General features: G+C 41.2%; 1 protein-coding gene across 1 annotated transcript in view; it reads left to right on the top strand.

The window, feature by feature from the left end:
• MTMR12 (myotubularin related protein 12) overlaps positions 1-24,049 on the top strand; it is a 451,425-nt gene that overhangs the window by 212,659 nt on the left and 214,717 nt on the right. Inside the window, exons 8-9 of the mRNA XM_053699664.1 lie at positions 6,579-6,712; positions 8,711-8,804. Of these exons, the coding sequence (XP_053555639.1) occupies positions 6,579-6,712; positions 8,711-8,804 (228 nt within the window). The remainder of the gene's footprint in view (positions 1-6,578; positions 6,713-8,710; positions 8,805-24,049) is intronic.

Below are 24,049 nucleotides of genomic sequence, written 5' to 3'. Positions count from 1 at the left end.
CTTTTTAAGACTGTAGACATTTTCTGGGCTAAATCGATTTATATATAAACATATTTTATACTCCATAGCCTTGAGGAATTATTTTAATCTTGGGAATTATGTAAAATAACCGGCAGGCACTGTATTGGACACCTTATTCTCTAGGGGCTTTCCCTAATCATAGGCAGAGTCTCATTTTCGCGCCTCTATTGCGCACTTGTTTTTGAGAAGCATGACATGCAGATGCATGTGTGAGGAGCTCTGATACATAGAAAAGACTTTCTGAAGGCGTCATTTGGTATCGTATTCCCCTTTGGGCTTGGTTGGGTCTCAGCAAAGCAGATACCAGGGACTGTAAAGGGGTTAAATATAAAAACGGCTCCGGTTCCGTTATTTTAAGGGTTAAAGTTTCCAAATTTGGTGTGCAATACTTTTAAGGCTTTAAGACACTGTGGTGAAATTTTGGTGAATTTTGAATAATTCCTTCATACTTTTTCGCAATTGCAGTAATAAAGTGTGTTCAGTTTAAAATTTAAAGTGACAGTAACGGTTTATTTTAAAACGTTTTTTGTACTTTGTTATCAAGTTTTTGCCTGTTTAACATGTCTGAACTACCAGATAGACTGTGTTCTGAATGTGGGGAAGCCAAGGTTCCTTCTCATTTAAATAGATGTGATTTATGTGACACAAAATTTAGAGAAAATGATGCCCAAGATGATTCCTCAAGTGAGGGGAGTAAGCATGGTACTGCATCATCCCCTCCTTCGTCTACACCAGTCTTGCCCACACAGGAGGCCCCTAGTACATCTAGCGTGCCAATACTCCTTACTATGCAACAATTAACGGCTGTAATGGATAATTCTATCAAAAACATTTTAGCCAAAATGCCCACTTATCAGCGAAAGCGCGACTGCTCTGTTTTAGAAAATACTGAAGAGCATGAGGACGCTGATGATATTGGTTCTGAAGGGCCCCTACACCAGTCTGAGGGGGCCAGGGAGGTTTTGTCTGAGGGAGAAATTTCAGATTCAGGGAAAATTTCTCAACAAGCTGAACCTGATGTGATTACATTTAAATTTAAAAAATTGTTTCCTATGGTCGACCCCAGAAAGGACTTATGGCAGACAGTCCCCAAGGTCGAGGGGGCGGTTTCTACTCTAAACAAACGCACCACTATACCCATAGAAGATAGTTGTGCTTTCAAAGATCCTATGGATAAAAAATTAGAAGGTTTGCTTAAAAAGATGTTTGTTCAGCAAGGTTACCTTCTACAACCAATTTCATGCATTGTTCCTGTCACTACAGCAGCGTGTTTCTGGTTCGATGAGCTAGAAAAGGCGCTCAATAATAATTCTTCTTCTTATGAGGAGATTATGGACAGAATTCATGCTCTCAAATTGGCTAATTCTTTCACCCTAGACGCCACTTTGCAATTGGCTAGGTTAGCGGCGAAAAATGCTGGTTTTGCTATTGTGGCGCGCAGAGCGCTTTGGTTAAAATCTTGGTCAGCGGATGCGTCTTCCAAGAACAAATTGCTTAACATTCCTTTCAAGGGGAAAACGCTGTTTGGCCCTGACTTGAAAGAGATTATCTCTGATATCACTGGGGGCAAGGGCCACGCCCTTCCTCAGGATAGGTCTTTCAAGGCCAAAAATAAACCTAATTTTCGTCCCTTTCGCAGAAACGGACCAGCCCCAAGTGCTACGTCCTCTAAGCAAGAGGGTAATACTTCTCAAGCCAAGCCAGCCTGGAGACCAATGCAAGGCTGGAACAAAGGAAAGCAAGCCAAGAAACCTGCCACTGCTACCAAGACAGCATGAGATGTTGGCCCCCGATCCGGGACCGGATCTGGTGGGGGGCAGACTCTCTCTCTTCGCTCAGGCTTGGGCAAGAGATGTTCTGGATCCTTGGGCACTAGAAATAGTCTCCCAAGGTTATCTTCTGGAATTCAAGGGGCTTCCCCCAAGGGGGAGGTTCCACAGGTCTCAATTGTCTTCAGACCACATAAAAAGACAGGCATTCTTACATTGTGTAGAAGACCTGTTAAAAATGGGAGTGATTCATCCTGTTCCTTTAGGAGAACAAGGGATGGGGTTCTACTCCAATCTGTTCGTAGTTCCCAAAAAAGAGGGAACATTCAGACCAATCTTAGATCTCAAGATCCTAAACAAGTTTCTCAAGGTTCCATCGTTCAAAATGGAAACCATTCGAACAATTCTTCCTTCCATCCAGGAAGGTCAATTCATGACCACGGTGGATTTAAAGGATGCGTATCTACATATTCCTATCCACAAGGAACATCATCGGTTCCTAAGGTTCGCATTCCTGGACAAGCATTACCAGTTTGTGGCACTTCCGTTCGGATTAGCCACTGCTCCAAGGATTTTCACAAAGGTACTAGGGTCCCTTCTAGCGGTGCTAAGACCAAGGGGCATTGCAGTAGTACCTTACTTGGACGACATTCTGATTCAAGCGTCGTCCCTTCCTCAAGCAAAGGCTCACACGGACATTGTCCTGGCCTTTCTCAGATCTCATGGGTGGAAAGTGAACGTAGAAAAAAGTTCTCTATCTCCGTCAACAAGGGTTCCCTTCTTGGGAACAATAATAGACTCCTTAGAAATGAGGATTTTTCTGACAGAGGCCAGAAAATCAAAACTTCTAAACTCTTGTCAAATACTTCATTCTGTTCCTCTTCCTTCCATAGCGCAGTGCATGGAAGTAATAGGTTTGATGGTAGCGGCAATGGACATAGTTCCTTTTGCGCAAATTCATCTAAGACCATTACAACTGTGCATGCTCAGTCAGTGGAATGGGGACTATACAGACTTGTCTCCGACGATACAAGTAGATCAGAGGACCAGAGATTCACTCCGTTGGTGGCTGTCCCTGGACAACCTGTCACAGGGGATGAGCTTCCGCAGACCAGAGTGGGTCATTGTCACGACCGATGCCAGTCTGGTGGGCTGGGGCGCGGTCTGGGGACCCCTGAAAGCTCAGGGTCTTTGGTCTCGGGAAGAATCTCTTCTCCCGATAAATATTCTGGAACTGAGAGCGATATTCAATGCTCTCAAGGCTTGGCCTCAGCTAGCAAAGGCCAAGTTCATACGGTTTCAATCAGACAACATGACGACTGTTGCGTACATCAACCATCAGGGGGGAACAAGGAGTTCCCTGGCGATGCAAGAAGTGACCAAAATCATTCAATGGGCGGAGACTCACTCCTGCCACTTGTCTGCAATCCACATCCCAGGAGTGGAAAATTGGGAAGCGGATTTTCTGAGTCGTCAGACATTTCATCCGGGGGAGTGGGAACTCCATCCGGAAATCTTTGCCCAAATTACTCAATTGTGGGGCATTCCAGACATGGATCTGATGGCCTCTCGTCAGAACTTCAAGGTTCCTTGCTACGGGTCCAGATCCAGGGATCCCAAGGCGACTCTAGTAGATGCACTAGTAGCACCTTGGACCTTCAAACTAGCTTATGTATTCCCGCCGTTTCCTCTCATCCCCAGGCTGGTAGCCAGGATCAATCAGGAGAGGGCATCGGTGATCTTGATAGCTCCTGCGTGGCCACGCAGGACTTGGTATGCAGACCTGGTGAATATGTCATCGGCTCCACCATGGAAGCTACCTTTGAGACGAGACCTTCTTGTTCAAGGTCCGTTCGAACATCCGAATCTGGTCTCACTCCAACTGACTGCTTGGAGATTGAACGCTTGATCTTATCAAAGCGAAGGTTCTCAGATTCTGTCATTGATACTCTTGTTCAGGCCAGAAAGCCTGTAACTAGAAAAATTTACCACAAAATATGGAAAAAATGTATCTGTTGGTGTGAATCTAAAGGATTCCCTTGGGACAAGGTAAAAATTCCTAAGATTCTATCCTTTCTTCAAGAAGGTTTGGAGAAAGGATTATCTGCAAGTTCCTTGAAGGGACAGATTTCTGCCTTGTCTGTGTTACTTCACAAAAAGCTGGCAGCTGTGCCAGATGTTCAAGCCTTTGTTCAGGCTCTGGTTAGAATCAAGCCTGTTTACAAACCTTTGACTCCTCCTTGGAGTCTCAATTTAGTTCTTTCAGTTCTTCAGGGGGTTCCGTTTGAACCCTTACATTCCGTTGATATTAAGTTATTATCTTGGAAAGTTTTGTTTTTGGTTGCAATTTCTTCTGCTAGAAGAGTTTCAGAATTATCTGCTCTGCAGTGTTCTCCTCCTTATCTGGTGTTCCATGCAGATAAGGTGGTTTTACGTACTAAACCTGGTTTTCTTCCGAAAGTTGTTTCTAACAAAAACATTAACCAGGAGATAGTCGTGCCTTCTTTGTGTCCGAATCCAGTTTCAAAGAAGGAACGTTTGTTGCACAATTTGGATGTTGTTCGTGCTCTAAAATTCTATTTAGATGCTACAAAGGATTTTAGACAAACATCTTCCTTGTTTGTTGTTTATTCTGGTAAAAGGAGAGGTCAAAAAGCAACTTCTACCTCTCTCTCTTTTTGGATTAAAAGCATCATCAGATTGGCTTATGAGACTGCCGGACGGCAGCCTCCTGAAAGAATCACAGCTCATTCCACTAGGGCTGTGGCTTCCACATGGGCCTTCAAGAACGAGGCTTCTGTTGATCAGATATGTAAGGCAGCGACTTGGTCTTCACTGCACACTTTTACTAAATTTTACAAGTTTGATACTTTTGCTTCTTCTGAGGCTATTTTTGGGAGAAAGGTTTTGCAAGCCGTGGTGCCTTCCATCTAGGTGACCTGATTTGCTCCCTCCCTTCATCCGTGTCCTAAAGCTTTGGTATTTGTTCCCACAAGTAAGGATGACGCCGTGGACCGGACACACCTATGTTGGAGAAAACAGAATTTATGTTTACCTGATAAATTACTTTCTCCAACGGTGTGTCCGGTCCACGGCCCGCCCTGGTTTTTTAATCAGGTCTGATAATTTATTTTCTTTAACTACAGTCACCACGGTATCATATGGTTTCTCCTATGCAAATATTCCTCCTTTACGTCGGTCGAATGACTGGGGAAGGCGGAGCCTAGGAGGGATCATGTGACCAGCTTTGCTGGGCTCTTTGCCATTTCCTGTTGGGGAAGAGAATATCCCACAAGTAAGGATGACGCCGTGGACCGGACACACCGTTGGAGAAAGTAATTTATCAGGTAAACATAAATTCTGTTTTTATTGGTGTGAATCAAAGGGCTACTCTTGGAGTAGGGTCAGGATTCCTAGAAATGTGTCCTTTCTCCAGGAAGGTCTGGAGAAAGGGTTGTCACCCAGTCAGTTCTCTGAAAGGTCAGATGTCTGCTTTATCTATTGTTACATAAGCATCTGGCAGATGTGCCAGATGTTCAATCTTTTTGTCAGGCCCTGGTCGGAATCGGGCCTTTGTTTAAACCTGTTGCTCCTCCTTGGAGCTTTAATCTTGTTCTTAAAGTTTTGCAGCAGACTCTGTTTGAGCTAATTTATTCCATATATATTAAGTTGTTATCTTGGAAGGTTTTGTTTCTTATTGCTATCTCTTCTGCTTGGAGAGTTTTAGAACTCTCGGCTTTGCAGTGTGATTTGCCTTACCTTATCTTTCATGCGTATAAGGCAGTTCTTCGTACTAAATTTGGGTTTCTCCCTAAGGTGGTTTTGGTTAGAATCAGGAATTTGTTGTTCCTTCTCTCTGTCCCAATCCTCCTCCTCATAAGGAACATCTGTTGCACAATTTGGATGTTGTGTGTGTGCTCTTAAATTCTGTCTGCAGGCGACTAAGGATTTTCACCAGTCTTCTGCCATTTTTTTTTTAAAGAAAGTGTAAGTGTCAGAAGGCTACTGCTTTCCCTCTGGTTGAGAAGTAGAATTCATTTTGCTTGAGATTGCTGGTCAGCAGCCTCCTGAGAGAATTACGGCTCTTTCCACTAGGGCTATCTCCTCTTCTTGGACTTTCAAAAAAGAAGCTTCTGTGGAACAGATTTGCAAGGCTGCAACTTGGTCCTCTCTGCATACTTTTTCCAAATTTGATACTTTTGCCTCGGCTGAGGCTTCTTTTGGGAGAAAGGTTCTTCAAGCGGTGCTGCCTTCTGTTTAGGTCTACCTTTCTTGTTCCCTCCCTATTCATTCCGTGTCCTCTAGCTTGGGTATTGGTTCCCACTAGTAATTGAATGACACTGTGGACTCTCCATATCTTAGGAAAGAAAACAAAATGTATGCTTACCTGATAAATGTCTTTCTTTCCGGATATGGAGAGTCCACGACCCCACCCTTTATTAAAAGTTATTTTTGACTAACCCTCAGGCACCTCTATACCTTTGTGTTATTCCTTTTTCCATTTCCCTTCGGTCGAATGACTGGGGATTATGGGAAGGGTAGTGACACTTAACAGCTTTTCTGTGGTGTTCTTTGCCTCCTCCTGCTGGTCAGGAGTGATATTCCCACTAGTAATTGAATGACGTAGTGGACTCTGCATATCCGGAAAGAAAGAAATTTATCATGTAAGCATACATTTAGTTTTTGCATAATCCTTTATTTCAAGATCATTGATTATTTGTGATGATTTCTGCGATGTTTCTGTTATTACTGAAGTATGACGAGTTTTTTTTTTTTTTTTTTTTTTAGTGTATGATGATAAAAAGAAACTTCTCACATCTGGACAAGTGAAAAAAAATCCAGAGAGACTAATCATCTACTGCAAAGACTTCCGTGTGTTTCATTTTTGTCTGCGCTACACGAAGGAAGAGGAAGTCAGGAGGGTAAATATAGCAACCAATCTGATTTAAAGGGACATTATACACAAATGTTTTCTTTGCATAAATGTTTTGTAGATAATCTATTTATATAGGCCATAAAGTTGTTGGGTTTTTTTAAAAAATGTATAGTTTTGCTTATTTTTAAATAACATTGCTCTGATTTTCGGACTCCTAACCAAGCCCCAAAGTTTTAGGAGAATACGGTCAGATACCTACTCCAGCTTGCTCCTCTTTGTGTAAAGGGTCTTTTCATATGCAAAAGAAGGGGGGGGGGGGGAGTGTCTTATTTTCCACTTGCAGTGGGCTTTTCAACTGCCTTTTCAACAGAGCTAAACTGAGAGCTTCTAAGTAAGTTTTTTAAACGGTTTTATACTGGATTTTTATATCAGTATCTGTGTATATTATTCTTTATAGTAGTGTCTATTACATGCAGTTATATGAAAATTGGTGTACACTGTCCCTTTAAGTGGGTTAAATATCTTTGCTGCTGTGCATTTCTTATTTTTCTAAACAAGAAAAAAAGCCTTATGCTAAAGGGCCAGGTTTAAGTTATGGATATGGATACTACATTTGTCAAACCTAATTTTCAGGACCAACAATAGAGTCAACCATTGCTTTTCATCTGGCCCCAACCATATTAGCATTATTTTTTTTGAGATGTGCACTTGGCATACTTTCTGAGGGTATTGTTATACATACTATCCACATTAAAAAGGCCAGTTTAAGGGCAGAAATCTAGCAGCCGGAATACTTTGGGATGCGTCTCTGTGACAAACCAAGTATTTAGAGGTATGCATGGTTGTATTTAGCACTACGGCCACTTAGTATTTGATCTGGATTATCCAGATTTCCAATGTGCAGCCACAGTTTATCTTTATAGCATTATTACTTCCCACTGGTCATAGGGTAATCTAGGTTAAAGCTTTCACGCAACTAGGATTATTATTTTAACTTTGTAACCATAATGGAATATTTTATTATTAGTAGTAGAATATTGTGCCCCAAATCCTCTATTTCTGTTTTCTTCCTTCTTTTCTTTTTTCTCTCTGTTCTTTTCTTGCCTTTTTTCCATTCTATTTGTAATTCAACACTTCCTGAGGCACCAGATAATACTGAGCATGTGCAACAGTTCAGTGTGTGTGTGAGATATGCAGTATTTTCTCATAATTCGCTCCATGTGTGTGTGAGATATGCAGTATTTTCTCATAATTCGCTCCGTGTGTGTGTGAGATATACAGTATTTTCTCATAATTCGCTCCGTGTGTGTGTGAGATATGCAGTATTTTCTCATAATTCGCTCCATGTGTGTGTGAGATATGCAGTATTTTCTCATAATTCGCTCCATGTGTGTGTGAGATATGCAGTATTTTCTCATAATTCGCTCCATGTGTGTGTGAGATATGCAGTATTTTCTCATAATTCGCTCCATGTGTGTGTGAGATATGCAGTATTTTCTCATAATTCGCTCCATGTGTGTGTGAGATATGCAGTATTTTCTCATAATTCGCTCCGTGTGTGTGTTTTCACTTTGCAGGATGTACAGCTCTTGGTTTTGTCATTTTGTTTATAGATTGCCTATTGTGTTTTTTCAGCTTCTGGCTCTGTATGTGGGACATGCATTTGTGTTTTCCCCAGGACATTTTTAGTGGGAGCGCCACCCGGCTAAAATCTTAGCCAATATTAAGCTAAAATTGGCTAATATTAAAAATGTTACATTTTTTATTGCACAAATTATCATTAAATACATTTATGTTAAATTATGCAGTTTATTTTGTGCTTTGGACAGCAGAAAATGATATAATATTAGAAAATATTACACAACACCCACCTGCCTACTTCATAATGCCACCCTGGCAAATTTTTCTGGGGAGAACCCAGAGTTGTTGGAATTAAAAATGCCCAATAATTTCTTCCTAAGTGGTGCAGCTATAATAGACATTTTTTTGTTGTTGCATATTTTCTCTTAAATTTTAAAATATTTTTTTTTTATTTGTCTTTCAGATAGTCAATGGTATTATTCATCACATTCAGAGTCCTAAGCTTTTGAAACTCCTTTTTCTTTTTTCATATTCAGCTGCTGCTCCTCGCTACAAGGGTAAGTGTTTAAAAAAAAAATAATCTTGCTATTTCTTTTAGGAAATCGTTATTTCTTTAATAATTAGGGTGAGAGTCCACGAGTCAGTACTCTTGGGTATTCCACTCCTGTCCACTAGGAGGAGGCAAAGATTCCCAAAACTCCAAGAACACTTAAACCCTTTCATCTCACTTGTAAGCCAGTCTTAACTTTGTCTCTATAGGAGGAAGGTGAAGATCTTTGTTGGAGGTTCGTTTTTGCATATATTTATATGTTAGAGGGTCTCTGCTACATTTTGTACATTGCTCAATTTAGTCTCCTAGATTTTTCAGCTTTAATCCCTGACTGTGTATGTTGTCTCCCACATTTATTATCTTTATTCTGTGTTTTTGCTTTGTCTTAGTAATTTTTTTCTGTATGATGGAGCATCCTGGAACTGTCCCCAATACTTTTATCCTTTAGGTTGATCTTCTTTCTGAACACTAAGTAACCCTTTTTAAATGTGTTCTTTGCAAGTTTGTCTATATCTCCCCCTGCTCACCTTACGCATTATAATCAGTCTAATGCTGTCACTCTAATGAGTTTTGTTTAAGCCATACTCAGGATTCTCTATCTTGCAACCTTAATTTGGGTTTAAGCGCTTTATGGGTTTCTTATTTTGAACCTTTGCCCTATTTGGATATTCAGCTTTTGTCTTGGAGAGTTCTGTCAATTTTATCAATATCTTCTGCTAGAAGAGTTTCTGAGTTGTCTGCTCTTTCTTGTGAGACACATTATCTTGTTTTTCACCAGGATAAGGTGGTTTTAAGGACGAAGTTTGATTTCGCCAAAGGTGGTGTCTTCAGATAACATTAATTAAAGGGACACTAAACCCAATTTTTTTCTTTCATGATTCAGATAGAGCATGCAGTTTTATGCAACTTTCTAATTTACTCCTATTATCAATTTTCCTTTGTTCTCTTGCTATATTTATTTAAAAAGCAGGAATGTGATGTATAGGAGCCGGCCCATTTTTAGTTGAGAACCTGGGTTATGCTTGCTTATTGGTGGGTAAATATAATCCTCCAATAAGCAAGCACTATCCATAGTGCTGAACCTAAGATGGGCTGGCTGCTAAGATTTACGTTCCTGCTTTTAAAATAAAGATGGCAAGAGAACGAAGAAAAATTGATAATCGGAGTAAATTAGAAAGTTGCTTAAAGGGACAGTCAACACCAGAATTTTTGTTTTAAAAGATAGATAATCCCTTAATTACCAATTCCCCAGTTTTGCATAACCGACACAGTTATAATTATACACGTTTTACGTCTGTAATTACCTTGTATCTAAGCCTCAGCAGACTGCCCCCTTATTTCAGTTCTTTTGACAGACTTGCAATTTAGCCAATAAGAGCTGTCTCCATGGTAAATTCACGTGCATGAGCTCAATGTTATCTATATGAAACACGTGAACTAATGCCCTCTAGTGGTGAAAAATTATCAAATTGCATTTAGCTTAGAGGCGGCCTTCAAGGTCTAAGAAATTAGCATATGAACCTCCTAGGTTTATCTTTCAACTAAGAATACCAAGAGAACAAAGTAAAATTGGTGATAAAAGTAAATTGAAAAGTTGTTTAAAATTACATGCCCTATTTGAAACATGAAAGTTTTTTTTTTTTTTTTTGACTTGACTCCCTTTAACCCCTTAATGACCGCAGCACTTTTCCATTTTCTGTCCGTTTGGGACCAAGGCTATTTTTTACATTTCTGCAGTGTTTGTGTTTAGCTGTAATTCTCCTCTTACTCATTTACTGTACCCACACATATTATATACCGTTTTTCTCGCCATTAAGTGGACTTTCTAAAGATACCATTATTTTCATCATATCTTATAATTAACTATAAAAAAAATTATATAATATGAGAAAAAAATGGAAAAAAACACACTTTTTCTAACTTTGACCCCCAAAATCTGTTACACATCTACAACCACCAAAAAACACCCATGCTAAATAGTTTCTAAATTTTGTCCTGAGTTTAGAAATACCCAATGTTAACATGTTCTTTGCTTTTTTTGCAAGTTATAGGGCCATAAATACAAGTAGCAGTTTGCTATTTCCAAACCCCTTTTTTTAAAAATTAGCGCTAGTTACATTGGAACACTGATATCTTTCAGGAATCCCTGAATATCCCTTGACATGTATATATTTTTTTTTAGAAGACACCCCAAAGTATTGATCTAGGCCCATTTTGGTATATTTCATGCCACCATTTCACCGCCAAATGCAATCAAATAAAAAAAAATGTTCACTTTTTCACAATTTTGTTCACAAACTTTAGGTTTCTCACTGAAATTATTTACAAACAACTTGTGCAATTATGGCATAAATGGTTGTAAATTCTTCTCTGGGATCCCCTTTGTTCAGAAATAGCAGACATGTATGGCTTTTGTTGTTGCTTTTTGGTAATTAGAAGGGCGCTAAATGCCACTGCGCACCACACGTGTATTATGCCCAGCAGTGAAGGGGTTAATTAGGGAGCATGTAGGGAGCTTCTAGGGTTAATTTTAGCTTTAATTTAGTGTAGTAGACAACCCAAAGTATTGATCTAGGCCCATTTTGGTATATTTCATGCCACCATTTCACCGCCAGATGCGATCAAATTAAAAAAAAACGTAATATTTTTCACAATTTTAGGTTTCTCACTGAAATCATTTACAAGCAGCTTGTGCAATTATGGCACAAATGGCTGTAAATGCTTCTCTGGGATCCCCTTTGTTCAGAAATAGCAGACATATATGTCTTTGGCATTGCTTTTTGGTAATTAGAAGGCCGCTAAATGCCGCTGCGCATCACACGTGTATTATGGCTAGCAGTGAAGGGGTTAATTAGGTAGCTTGTAGGGAGCTTGCAGGGTTAATTTTAGCTTTAGTGTAGAGATCAGCCTCCCATCTGACACATCACACCCCCTGATCCCTCCCAAACAGCTCCCTTCCCTCCCCCACCCCACAATTGTCCCCGCCATCTTAAGTACTGGCAGAAAGTCTGCCAGTACAAAAATAAAGGGAATCTTTGTTGTTGTTTTTTTTAAATTGTATAGCATATTTACATATGCTGCTGTGTAGTATCCCCCTGATACCCCCCAAACACCTCTCTAAACGTCCCCCTCTGACTTTTTGGGGGCCATCTTGGGTACTGGCAGCTATCTGCCAGTACCCAGTTTGCAGAAAAAATGTTTTCTGGGGTTTTTTTTCAGTTTTTTTTCTGTAGTGTAGCTTCCCTCCCACATACTAACCCAACACCCCCTGATTTAGCTTTTTTTTTAAAAAAAATTTCAGCGGTATAAACTTGATTACCTATCCTATTACCAATAATATTTTCTGTAGTGCAGCGTTCCCACCCGCTCCCTCCCCGTGCACGCGCCCGCCCCCTCCCTATCGTGCACGCGCCCGCGCGCCCCCGGACATCCCCACCCACCTGCACATCTCCAGGGCCATCGATGGCCGCCACCCGCCTCCCGGTACTGCTCCCACCCACCAACGAAGGAAGCCACCGGATCTCCGGTGCAGAGAGGGCCACAGAGTGGCTCTCTCTGCATCGGATGGCCATACATTGTTATTGCAGGATGCCTCCATATTGAGGCATCACTGCAATAACCGGAAAGCAGCTGGAAGCGAGCAGGATCGCTTCTAGCTGCTTTCCACACCGAGGACGTGCAGGGTACGTTCTCAGGCATTAACTGCCTTTTTTTTGAGGACGTACCCTGCACGTCCTCGGTCGTTAAGGGGTTAAAATTGCATGCTCTATCTGAATCATGAAAGAAAAATTTGTGTTCAGTGTCCGTTTAAGAAATTGTTCTTCCATCTCTTAGTCCTAATCCAAAGAATTCTAAAGAGAGGCTCCTACATAATTTGGATGTTGTAAGAGCTTTGAAATTCTATTTGCAGTTGACTTTTGTTTATTCAAACTGGTTCTAGAAGGGGTCAAAATGCAACATCTGTTATTTTAGCTTCCTGGCTGAAGCTTTTTATTCATAAGGTGTCACAAATACCCCATGATTGCGATGCCAAGGGGTTAATTCTCTTTAGCCTGTAAGCTAAAAAACTTTATTTTTTTCAAGAAGAACTGTGTCCTGTGTTTTTGTTTTGTTTTTGTGATAAAACCAGACCCCATTATAAATTGTTTCAGAGTTCCACTTGAATAACTGTTATTGTATAGTCATTGAGGCAACAAGCCCATAAAAGTGTCGGTTCCAAAGACAATAAGCAGTGCCCTCTCCCCAGATCCTGATGAGGTCAATAAAAGGACATTGGTACAATGTAAGAAACAGGATATGACATTAGATGAAGGGAAATATGACAACCCTGTCATATTTGGTATCAAACGGATTCTCACAATGTAACTAAGAGATTGCCTTTCTGCTTATATGAAAATGGATGTATCTAGCAGAAATTATGTGTTCTCTGATTTCAGGAAAAGACTTAGTTTATTGACTGTCGTAAAAGATAGGGGGATTCCCAGCCCCTGCAAAGATGGTGGGGTCAGGCAACTTGATCTCTGGAAAATATGTATAAGAATCCTGTGTTTTAACAATGAAATGGTCATTTTTACAAGGGAAGCTGTCTAACGGTATAAGGACCCATTGCTTCATGCCGTCTCCCTGGCACAGATATTAAGACTAAAGTATAATCTGCTTGTTTGCTTGTGTGTAATTTTACTTGTATCAACTTTTTATTAATAATGTATTGTGCATAATATTTTTGGCATAATAAATAATTCATTTATTAAGCTTTGGCCTTTGTCTAATATTTGAACCACATTACTGAAAGAGACTGGTGGTAGTAAAACTGTATATTTTAGTTTATTTTCTGCTAAATTGTATTTTGAGAGTTAATGTGTAAGTCTGTGTTTTTCCTTAGGATTTTCCCTTTAATAAATCATAAGTGATGGCAGCTTGGAGCTATATGGCTTTAGTTTAGTGTGGTTGGCATTAAAGGGGAGTGTTGGGCATTTTTTTTATGTCTAGTACAGACTAGAGAGTGTTAACCCTTGCACCCACTGAACTAATTCACAAGTTTTCCTGGCGTGGCTAGATTGTGACTGAGTAGTGACAGTTGAGAGGGTCTGATAATCCGTTTTTGTGCCAAACAAGTGACTGGCGCAGGGGTTGGTTAACCCTGGTCATCACATAAGGCTTACTTTGAGGCGGGACACTTGTCTCCTAAACATATTACTGGCCATTCTTCTAGATCAGTTTCTACTTCCTGGGCTTTTTAGAACGAGGTTTCTGTTTATCAAATTTGCAAGGCAGCAACTTGATCTTCTTTACATACCCTTACTAAATTCTACCATTTGTATATTTTTTGCTTCTTCTGAAGCAGCTTTCGGTAGGAAAGTTCTTAAGGCAGCAGTTTCTGGACATTAGGTATTTGCATTAAAAAAAACAATAAAATTGTCCCACTCTAATTACTCGTGGATTCCACAGCTTTGGTATTTGTTCCCAGGTGTAATGACTTGTGGACTCTCACCACCTTTGATGAAAGAAAAAAATTATGTATGCTAACCTGATAAATTTCTTTCATGGGGGTGAGAGTCCACGAGAGCTTCCCATTTTTTATTTTTTTTAATCTATTTTTTCTGGCAGCAGTTCTAGTTTGCAGCTCGTTTTCTCTGCTTTCTCCTTTCCTACCTGTCTTCTTCTCTTTACTTGGATATACTTGCCAGTGAGGTTGCAGGGTTTAATAGCTCTTGGAGTTTGTGTAAATCTTTGTCTCCTCCATGCCCAGGAGTAATGACTTGTGGACTCTCACCACTATGAAATTAATTTATCAGGCAAGCATTAATTTGTTTTTCACAGTGTAAACATTTCCAGAAGAGAACAAACAGAAACCACATCTACTTTACCCTTTATCTTATCTTAAAATAGACTTATTGAATCATTGGGTTATCCTTTTAATTTCAAATTATTGCCACTTAGAAAACAAAATCTTTAGTGGAGCCATATATTTAAAAATGATAAATTCTCAGTAGTTTGTCAGCTTGTCTGTAAGGTCATCTCACAAATTAAGTTTAAGGACTTCTATGTATTTTCCGGGACTTGTTCATTTTAGTAGAACTGTGTTGCGAAGCTAGACATACTGACTCCAGTGTACTGAAGTTACATATATGAGTTATATCAACCTTACCTATGTAAATATTAGTGCCACTTGTTAAGCTCATAAATTCTCAAAAGAGCTACAGAAGCAAAACAGTGTAAGAAATCATTGCAGGAAGCCTCATGTGGAAGAGCACTTATAATAGAGAGGGGATATTCTTTAGATAGAGTGTATATATTATTAAGGGTTCTAGATCTTGCATAAAGTGGTTTTAAGGTAAGGAAATAGTTACCCACTATTTCTTCAGCAATGCATGCTACACAGTGGCGTATTTAGAATTTGCGGGAGCCTAGACACTCCAAATTGTGCTACCCCCAACTGATTATACAGAACACAGGAGTGGCTTAATATTAACCACCTGTGTTTTCAATTCTCTTCTTGACTACTGTGGTCACATAATTCACATGCAACTTGCAGGGTTTGCTGCCTGTTGCTCTGACTGATAAAATCAGCCTCACACTGTAAAGCTGCTCTGGGTTTAAAACTATAATAGATGGCTGCTTGTATTGCATGAGATTATAACATGTGGGATTACTGTGCCTGTCCACTAGGAGGAGGAAAAACACCTCTACATTCTTGAGCTTTGCTCCACCCCCCTATTCACAGCACTCCACAACCATACTCAGTTACTTTTTCCTTTCATAGGAGAAGGTAGCATATATGAAGAGCTCTAATCTTCACATTGTTAATAGTGGTTCTCTAACCAATCTCATTCCCCCCACATAGTGCATCCTGGACAGAGGTGATAGGAGTTCAGCTGGGAAGTGCAAATCTTCTCCCAGTGAGAAATGTCACAGTTCCCAAAGGGAAATTCAGATTTATCTAATTTCCAACCCCTTGTCTACAGTATGCTGCTCCTTGAAAGATCTTTGGTACTGTGCTTGCACTTACTTGATGGGCCCACCAGCTAAATGCAGTCTGTGGTATCTGTGGTGCAAGGAGCTCCACATGTGCTATGAAAGGTGGTCACTTCAGTCTACACTGCCTGTTTGTGAATTGTGAGTTGTGTGATGTTGTCTGGTAGGTAACTAAGGGAATGATATTTATTTATTTTAATATTCTGACTCCCAATTTATTTTTTATGAATTGTGTAATTGCATTTTTTTTAATGTAACAAGAATAATGTTAAAATGAAAGGTGATACACTAGCCCCAAGCTTAATCTAACCTGGCCCATAGTTGATCCTGTACCTTTCCTTACATAGACTAAGAGCTGGGTTATTGACAAGGTAGTATTTCCGTCTTTCAAGAGCCTTAAGCATTAGGGCATGTTAGAAAGGTAGCAATAATTGTGTTTCCACAATCTGTATGGAAATTGTCAACAGACCCTATGATTGCTTCAGATTAAATTTGTGTGCCCTGCTTTTGCCTCAGCTGATAGTTGAAATGTTTGAGCTGTTGTCAACCTCCGGTTTCCTTATATCCATTATTCTGAGTGCAAGCAACATGTTCCCTTTCTTCATAGAAACACACAGGGTGCAATGTTTATTAGACAAAAAGCCCTTACTATTCCACCCTTTGTAGTATACTGAAGCTAAGAGTTTGTGTTCCACTTGAGAGGCTGTGTTATGTTCCACAGCATGGATCCTGGAGGTAAGATTGTTTACATTTTTACACATAAAACGCTATAACAGGGTCACAGTGTGGCTCCTTTATACCTTGATAGGATCCAGGGTTAATATCCTTTGAAGAGGGTTTATTGAACAGTTGGGGTTAATTAATCAGTGTATTTATTATTTACATGCTGCTTTTTTTTCCCTGGGCTTATAGACTTTGTGTTTTGGGCTGGAGCAAACAGGTTTCACTTTTAAGTTTCACTTTCATTTTTGAAAGTGTTGCACAGCTCCTATTACTTGCTGTACTTGTAATAACAAGGTCTATGTTCATTTCCTCCATTCCGCCTGAGACTTGAACCTGAGGAGAGCGTTTCCTCTGTTAACTGTCTACGAGGTGGTGAGTGCCCCAGCCATTGGGAGTATAAAGGTGCAGTTTTCTATAATAAAAAAAAACATTTTTATTTGTATCCTTCTGTGGGTATAACATGAGCTATGGAGGACTCTGACATGTTAGAAGGTACTCCTTCTGTACTAAATCATACCTGTTTATATTGTGAGGAGGCCGTGGTTTTCCCACCCACTCAATTATGTTCCACATGCCTTAACACCGTTATAAAGTCTAAGAAGGGAGACAAGCCTGCTAAGGCTCTTCGTCCCTCTGAGCTGTGTACCTCTCAGGACTCAGCGTCCCGTGAGATTACTACCCTTGCTACATTAACCACTCTGCATGCAGTTCCCCGTAACACATCTAATCCTCCATCCGGAGGGGGCCTTCTTCCTGTCGACTTTGCCGCACAGTTACAAACAGCGGTGTCTGCGGCTCTCAGTGCATTACCTCACGTTAACAAACGCAAGAGAAAGGTTAAACATAGCTCTCCTGACCCGGAGTCATCTAAATATTTATCTGATTTTGCCTTTATATCCCAGTTATCCGATGATGAGTTAACCTCTGTAGCTTCAGAGAGTGAACTTTCTGGGTCGGAGTCCTTGGCGTCTAAGCCTCCTGCTGCGGAAGAACCGTCCTTTAGATTAAAATTGAGCACTTGCGTTTTTTATTATAGGAGGTTCTGTCTACGTTAGAGGTTCCAGAGGCCACGCTGCCTGAAGAACTTAAGATACCCACATTAGACAGAGTTTACGAAGACAGGAAAGTTCCTTTGACTTTTCCTGTGCCGGTTAAGATGGCGGACATTATTAAGAACGAATGCGAAAGAATTGGCTCTTCCTTTTCCCTCTCGTCTACTTTTAAAAAGTTGTTCCCAGTCCTGGACTCTTAACTGGATTTGTGGGGCTCTATTCCTAAGGTGGATGGGGCTATCTCTATGCTTGCTAAACGTACTACTTTACCTCTTGAGGATAGTTATTCATTCAGAGAGCAGATGGATAAGAAAATGGAAACCTTTCTCAGAAAGGTGTTTCAACATACGGGATTTTAGTTTCAACCGTCGGCTGCAGTTGCAGCGTTTGCCGGAGCGACTACCTACTGGTGCGAATCTTTGTTGGAACTCATCGAGGTGGAGTCTCCCCTCGAGAATATTTAAGACAGAATTAAAGCTCTGAGAATTGCTAATTCTTTTGTCTGTGATGCGAACATGCAAATTATTTGCCTAAATGCAAAGGCCTCTGGCGTTGCGGTCCTAGCCCGCCGGGCGCTCTGGTTGAAGTCTTGGTCTGCGGATATGACTTCTAAGTCCAGACTCCTTTCTCTTCTCTTCAAGAGAGATTTTATTTGGTCCATGTCTGGACTCCCTTATTTCTACGATTACCAGAGGCAAGGGTGCCTTCCTACCGCAAGATATGAAGAACAAGTCTAAGGGACGACAATCTTCTAATTTTTGTTCCTTTCGTTCTGACAAATCCCAACGACAACAATCCTCTTTCCAACCCAAGAGTACTTGGAAGCTGAATAAATCCAAGCAGAATAAGAAGCCTGCCTAAAACAATTCGGCATGAAGGGGCGGCCCCGATCCGGGATCGGATCATGTAGGGGGCAGACTGTCACTTTTTTCAGACGCCTGGTTCAAGGACGTACAGGATCCATGGGTCCTGAAGGTGGTATCTCAGGGATACAAGATAGGCTTCAAATCTCTTCCGCCAAGGGGCAGATTCCTTCTCTCGAATCGGTCTACCAGACCAGAAAAGAGGGATGCCTTTCTAGGGTGCGTTCGGGATCTACCCTCCTTAGGAGTTGTTGCCCCGGTGACTGTCGAAGAATGAGGTTTGGGGTTTTATTCAAACCTTTTCGTGGTCCCAAAGAAGGGGGGGAACACTCCGCCCAATTCTGGACCTAAAGTGTTTAAATTTCTCAGTATCCTTTCCTTTAAGATGGAGACAATAAGGTTCATCCTTCCTTTAATTCAGGAAGGCCAGTTTATGACCACTATAGATCTGAAGGACGCTTGCCTTCATGTTCCAATCCACAGGGAACACTTTCAGTTTCTGAGGTTTGCATTCCTGGACCAGCACTTCCAGTTCATTGCTCTTCCATTTGGCCTAGTTATTGCTCCAAGAACCTTAACAAAGGTTCTGGGGGCTCTTTTAACTGTTGCCAGAACTCAGGGTATTGCAGTAGCCCCATACTTGGACGATATTCTGGTGCAAGCACCATCCTTTTCGTCTTGCAGAAGAATTCTCGGAGTCCCTTCTCAGTCTTCTTCGATCAGATGGATGGAAGATAAACTTGGAAAAGAGTTCTCTTATCCCAAGTACCAGGGTGGAATTACTGGGTACTATAATAGACTCCATATCCATGAGGATAGTTCTAACAGACCAGAGAAGTTGCAAGCTAACTTTCGGCATGTCTTGCCATCCGGACCTCCTTGAGTCCCTCTGTGGCTCAGTGTATGGAGGTTATTGGTCTCATAGTGTCCTGTATGGACATCATTCCTTTTGCCAGGTTTGGTCTCAGACATTTACAACTCTGCATGCTGAGGCAGTGGAACGGCGATCATTCAGATCTGTCGCAACAGATTGTATTAGACAGCCGGTCAAGAAAACCTCTTGGTGGCTCTGTCCAGATCATCTGTCCCGAGGGACATGCTTCTTAAGACCATCCTGGGATTGTGACTACGGACGCAAGCCTATCTGGATGAGGAGCTGTTTGGGTTGCTAGGAAGGCACAGGGATTTTGGACTCAGAAGTCCTTCCGATCAATATTTTGGAACTACGAACAATTTTCAAGGCCTTGAAGGTTTGGTCATTTCTGGGTTCATCCCAGTTTATCAGATTCCAATCAGACAATATAACCTTGGTGGCTTGCATCAACCATCAGGGGGGAACGAGAAGTTCATTGGCGATGAAGGAAGTATCTCAGATTCTGGAGTGGGTGGGTGGGTGTTCACAGCTGGGAGGCGGATTTTCTCAGCAGGCAATCCTTCCATCCAGGGGAATGGTCTCCCCATCCCGAGGTGTTTGCAGAGATATGCAGCAAGTGAGGGACGCCAGAGCTAGATCTCAAGGCTTCCCATCTCAATACCAAGCTACCCAGGTACGGGTCGAGGTTGAGGGATCCCCAAGCGGATCTAATAGATGCACTAGCAGTGCCCTGCAGGTTCAAACTCATCTTTTTTTCCCCATTTCTGCTTCTTCCTTGAGTGGTGGCCCGCATCAAGTAGGGGTAGATATCAGTAATCCTGATTGCTCCATCACATGGCCGCGAAGGACGTGGTTCACGGATCTAGTGAGGATGTCCTCATCTCCTCCGTGGAAGTTACCTTGTCGCAGAGACCTGCTGATACAAGGTCCATTTGTTCATCAAAATCTAGATTCTCTGAGGCTGACTGTGTGGAGATTGAACGCTTAGTCTTAGCCAAGAGAGGTTTCTCTGAGAGTGTCATTGATACTCTTATTCAAGCTCGTAAACCAGTTACTCTGCGTATCTACCACAAGGTGTGGAGGACCTACTTATTCTGGTGTGAAGAGCGTGGTTTTTTCTGGCACAGAGTTAAGGTTGCCAGGATCTTATCTTTTCTTCAGGATGGGCTGGAGAAGGGCTTTTCTGCTAGTTACCTGAGGGGACAGATTTCGGCCCTGTCGGTTTTATTGCACACGAGGCTGAGCTTCCAGACGTGCAGTCCTTTGTTAAGGCTCTGATTAGATCTGGGGCTCCTCATTGGAACCTAAATCTTGTTCTTTGGGTTTTGCAACAGGTTCCGTTTGAACCTCTGCATTCCGTTAACATTAAATTGTTATCTTGGAAGGTTCTCTTTTTACTGGCTATTGCCTCTGCGTGCAGAGTTTCTGAGATCTCTGCATTGCAATGTGAGCCCCCTTATCTGATTTTTTTTTTTATACAGATAAGGCAGTTTTACGTACTAAATTATGTTTTCTTCCTAAGGTTGTGTCAGATCGCAACATCAATCAAGAGATTGTGGTTCCTTCCTTGTGTCTTAATCCTTCATTGAAGGAATGCTTACTTCACAATTTGGATGTGGTTCGCGCCTTGAAGTTCTATATTCAGGCTACTAAGGAGTTTAGACAATCTTCCTCTTTGTTGTCTATTCGGGAAAGCGTAAGGGGCAGAAGGCTACTTCAACTTCCCTATCTTTTTGGTTAAGGAGTGTCATCCGCTTCGCTTACAAGACAGCGGGACACCGTCCTCCTGAGAGGATAACGGTTCATTCCACTAGAGCAGTGACTTCCTCTTGGGCCTTTAAGAACGAAGCCTTTATGGATCAGATTTGTTAAACGGGCTACCTGGTCCTCCTTACATACTTTTTCAAAATGTTACAAGTTTGATGTTTTTGCTTCGTTTGAAGCAGCTTTCGGGAGAAAAGTTTTGCAGGCTGTGGTGCCCTCAGAATAGGGTCCGCCTCTTCCTTTTTGTTCCCTCCCGTTATTCATTTAGTGTCCTCTGGAGCTTGGGTATAGTTTTCCCAACAGTAAGGAATGAAGCCATGGACTCTCCCTATCTTAGGAAGGAAAACATAATTTATGCTTACCAGATAAATTCCACCCTCGCCCGTTTTTTCTCGTCTATATGCGGTCCCCTATTTATTTTATTCTTCTGGCACCATTTATACCCTAATGTTTCTCCTACTTTTCCTCATTCCCTCGGCAGAATGACTGGGGTAATGAGGAAGTGGGATGAATATTTAAGCCTTTGGCTGGGGTGTCTTTTCCTCCTCCTGGTGGCCAGGTGTTGTATTTCCCAACAGTAAGGAATGAAGCTGTGGACTCTCCCTATCCGGAAGGAAAGGAATTTATCTGGTAAGCATGAATTATGTTTCTTTCTAATGACACAGCGAGTCCACGGATCATCTTAATTACTGTTGGAAATATCACTCCTGACCAGCAGGAGGAGGCAAAGAGCACCACAGCACAAGCTGTTAAATACCACTCCCTCTACCCACAATCCCCAGTCATTCTCTTTGCTTGTATCAGTTGCAAGGAGGGGTAAAGTTAGGTGTCTGATTCTTCAATCAAGAATTTATTTTTTAAGCAGAGCAAGTTTGCTCTGGTTTTCTTTGGGGTTTAGCCGTAGTCCATGCCAGTCTCTTCAGTAGAGCAAGTGGTGGCTTTTAAGCATTTGGGAACTTGTGGGGTATAATCCCCACTGGGCCTCCCAAGTAATTTCATGCTGCCCTTGGTTGAAAGTTTGAGTAAGTTTACTCAACCTTATCTTTTTTCCACAGGTCCATGTGAGGTAGGAAGCCCCTCTCATACCAAATGAGCTGTCCTGCTGCTAGACAGAATTTTGAGGTAAGCGCCTATTTCTTTCCCTGTTTTGTTATAGGAGAATTTGGCGCTTTGACAGTTAATTCTGTCTAAATATACGATCAGCCTTCTAGGTTAAAGGTTTATTGTATGGCAGTTTTGTAGGCACTGGGGATGTTTGGCTCAGTTTATTATGTTTTCACTTTGGTGTACGTTTTTTGTTTGTGTATTAATGGCTACCGGGAGGTTTGTTAGGCCGCTGCAGCGCTGTTGCATAGCTCCTCAGAGGTGGTTCAGCGTTCTCTCCGGTGCGGCTGTATGGGGGTCCAGATAATTTTCTGACTTTGTTTCCGGCAGCAAGGAGGTCAGGTAGGCATCTCAGCAGAGCTTGCTGAGGTGTGGAGGTTGCCTGTTGTTTTTTTCTGTGGGGCTGTTGCTCTATTAAGTTTCTGTCTGAATTTCAGGGACTATAACGTTTTGTCTCTCTTTGCTTTCATTTTGTGAAAAATTGTTGCTGCAAGATTTATTGTGCAGTTTAAGTATTTTCTAGTTTTAAAAAAAAAAAAGTCTAAAATTTAAAGGGACAGTAACGTGTTTTTTGTTTCATTAAAATTCTGATTTGAACTTTTTTTATTGATTAAGGTTTTTTCCTTTGGAATAAAATGGACCAAGAGGCCCTGCAAGCTGTTGCTTGTTCTCTATATTTAAAGGGACACTGAACCCAATTTTTTTCTATCGCGATTCAGATAGAGCATGCAGTTTTAAGCAACTTTTTAATATACTCCTATTATCAAATGCTTTTCATTCTCTTGGTATCTATATTTGAAATGCAAGAATGTAAGTATAGATGCCTTCCCATTTTTGGTGAACACACTGTGGTGTTCTTGCTGATTGGTGGGTAAATTCACCTACCAATAAACAAGTGCTTTCCATGGTTCTGAACCAAAAAAATAGCTTAGATGCCTTCTTTTTCAAATAAAGAAAGCAAGAGAATGAAGAAAAATTGATAATAGGAGTAAATTAGAAAGTTGTTTAAAATTGAATGCTCTATCTGAATCACGAAAGAAAAAAAATGGGTTCAGTGTCCCTTTAAATACTAATGTTGAGCCTCCTATGCCTTTTTGTTCCTCTTGTATTGAGAGAACATTACATTACAAGAATAGACTTTTTGACCCTTCATTGTCTAGGGTGGATGTTGTTCAGGAGTCTCCTGTTCAGGCTAATCCGCAAGCTTTCTCCTCATACGTCCCAATCTTCTGCAGTATCCTGTGATTCGTCTCAGGTTGTTTTTTCCTTGCAGGATATGGCTACCTATATATCCTCAACAGTATCTGTCTGCTTTTCCTATGTTACAGGGGAAGCGCAAGAGTATATGTATAAGGTTTCTGATTCTGTTGCAATTGTGTCTAGTGTTTCTCCTCACAAGTCTGAAGAGGAAGATACTTCAGTAGCATCTGAGGGTGAGATCTCGGATTCTGGTAGTGTAAATCCTTCTTCTGAACCTGAGGTTTTTTCCTTTAGGTTTAAGCTGGAGCACCTCCGTTTGTTACTCAAGGAGGTTTTGGCTACCTTGGATGACTCTGAGGCGTCAGTCATGGTTATTCCTAAGAAATCTAGTTAACTTAAGTTTTTTTTATGTCCCTTGCTCGGTGGAGGTTTTTCCTATACCAGATCGTGTTTCAGATATTATTGCACGAGAATGGGAGAAGCCTGTGATTCCTTTTTCCCCTTCTCCAGCTTTTTATGAAGATGTTTCCTATTACTGATTCTATTAAGGAATCTTGGCAGATGGTTCCTAAGGTGGAGGGAGCAGTTTCCACTCTGACCAAGAGTACCACTTCCTATTGAGGACAGCTGTTCCTTTAAAGATCCTATGGATAAGAAGTTGGAAGCTTTGCTTAAAAAGATTTATGTACACCAGGGG

This window comes from Bombina bombina, chromosome 2 (genome assembly GCF_027579735.1).
Source record: "Bombina bombina isolate aBomBom1 chromosome 2, aBomBom1.pri, whole genome shotgun sequence".
In the NCBI taxonomy this organism is placed as follows: Eukaryota; Metazoa; Chordata; class Amphibia; order Anura; family Bombinatoridae; genus Bombina; species Bombina bombina.
This window is presented reverse-complemented; position numbering and strand designations above follow the sequence as displayed.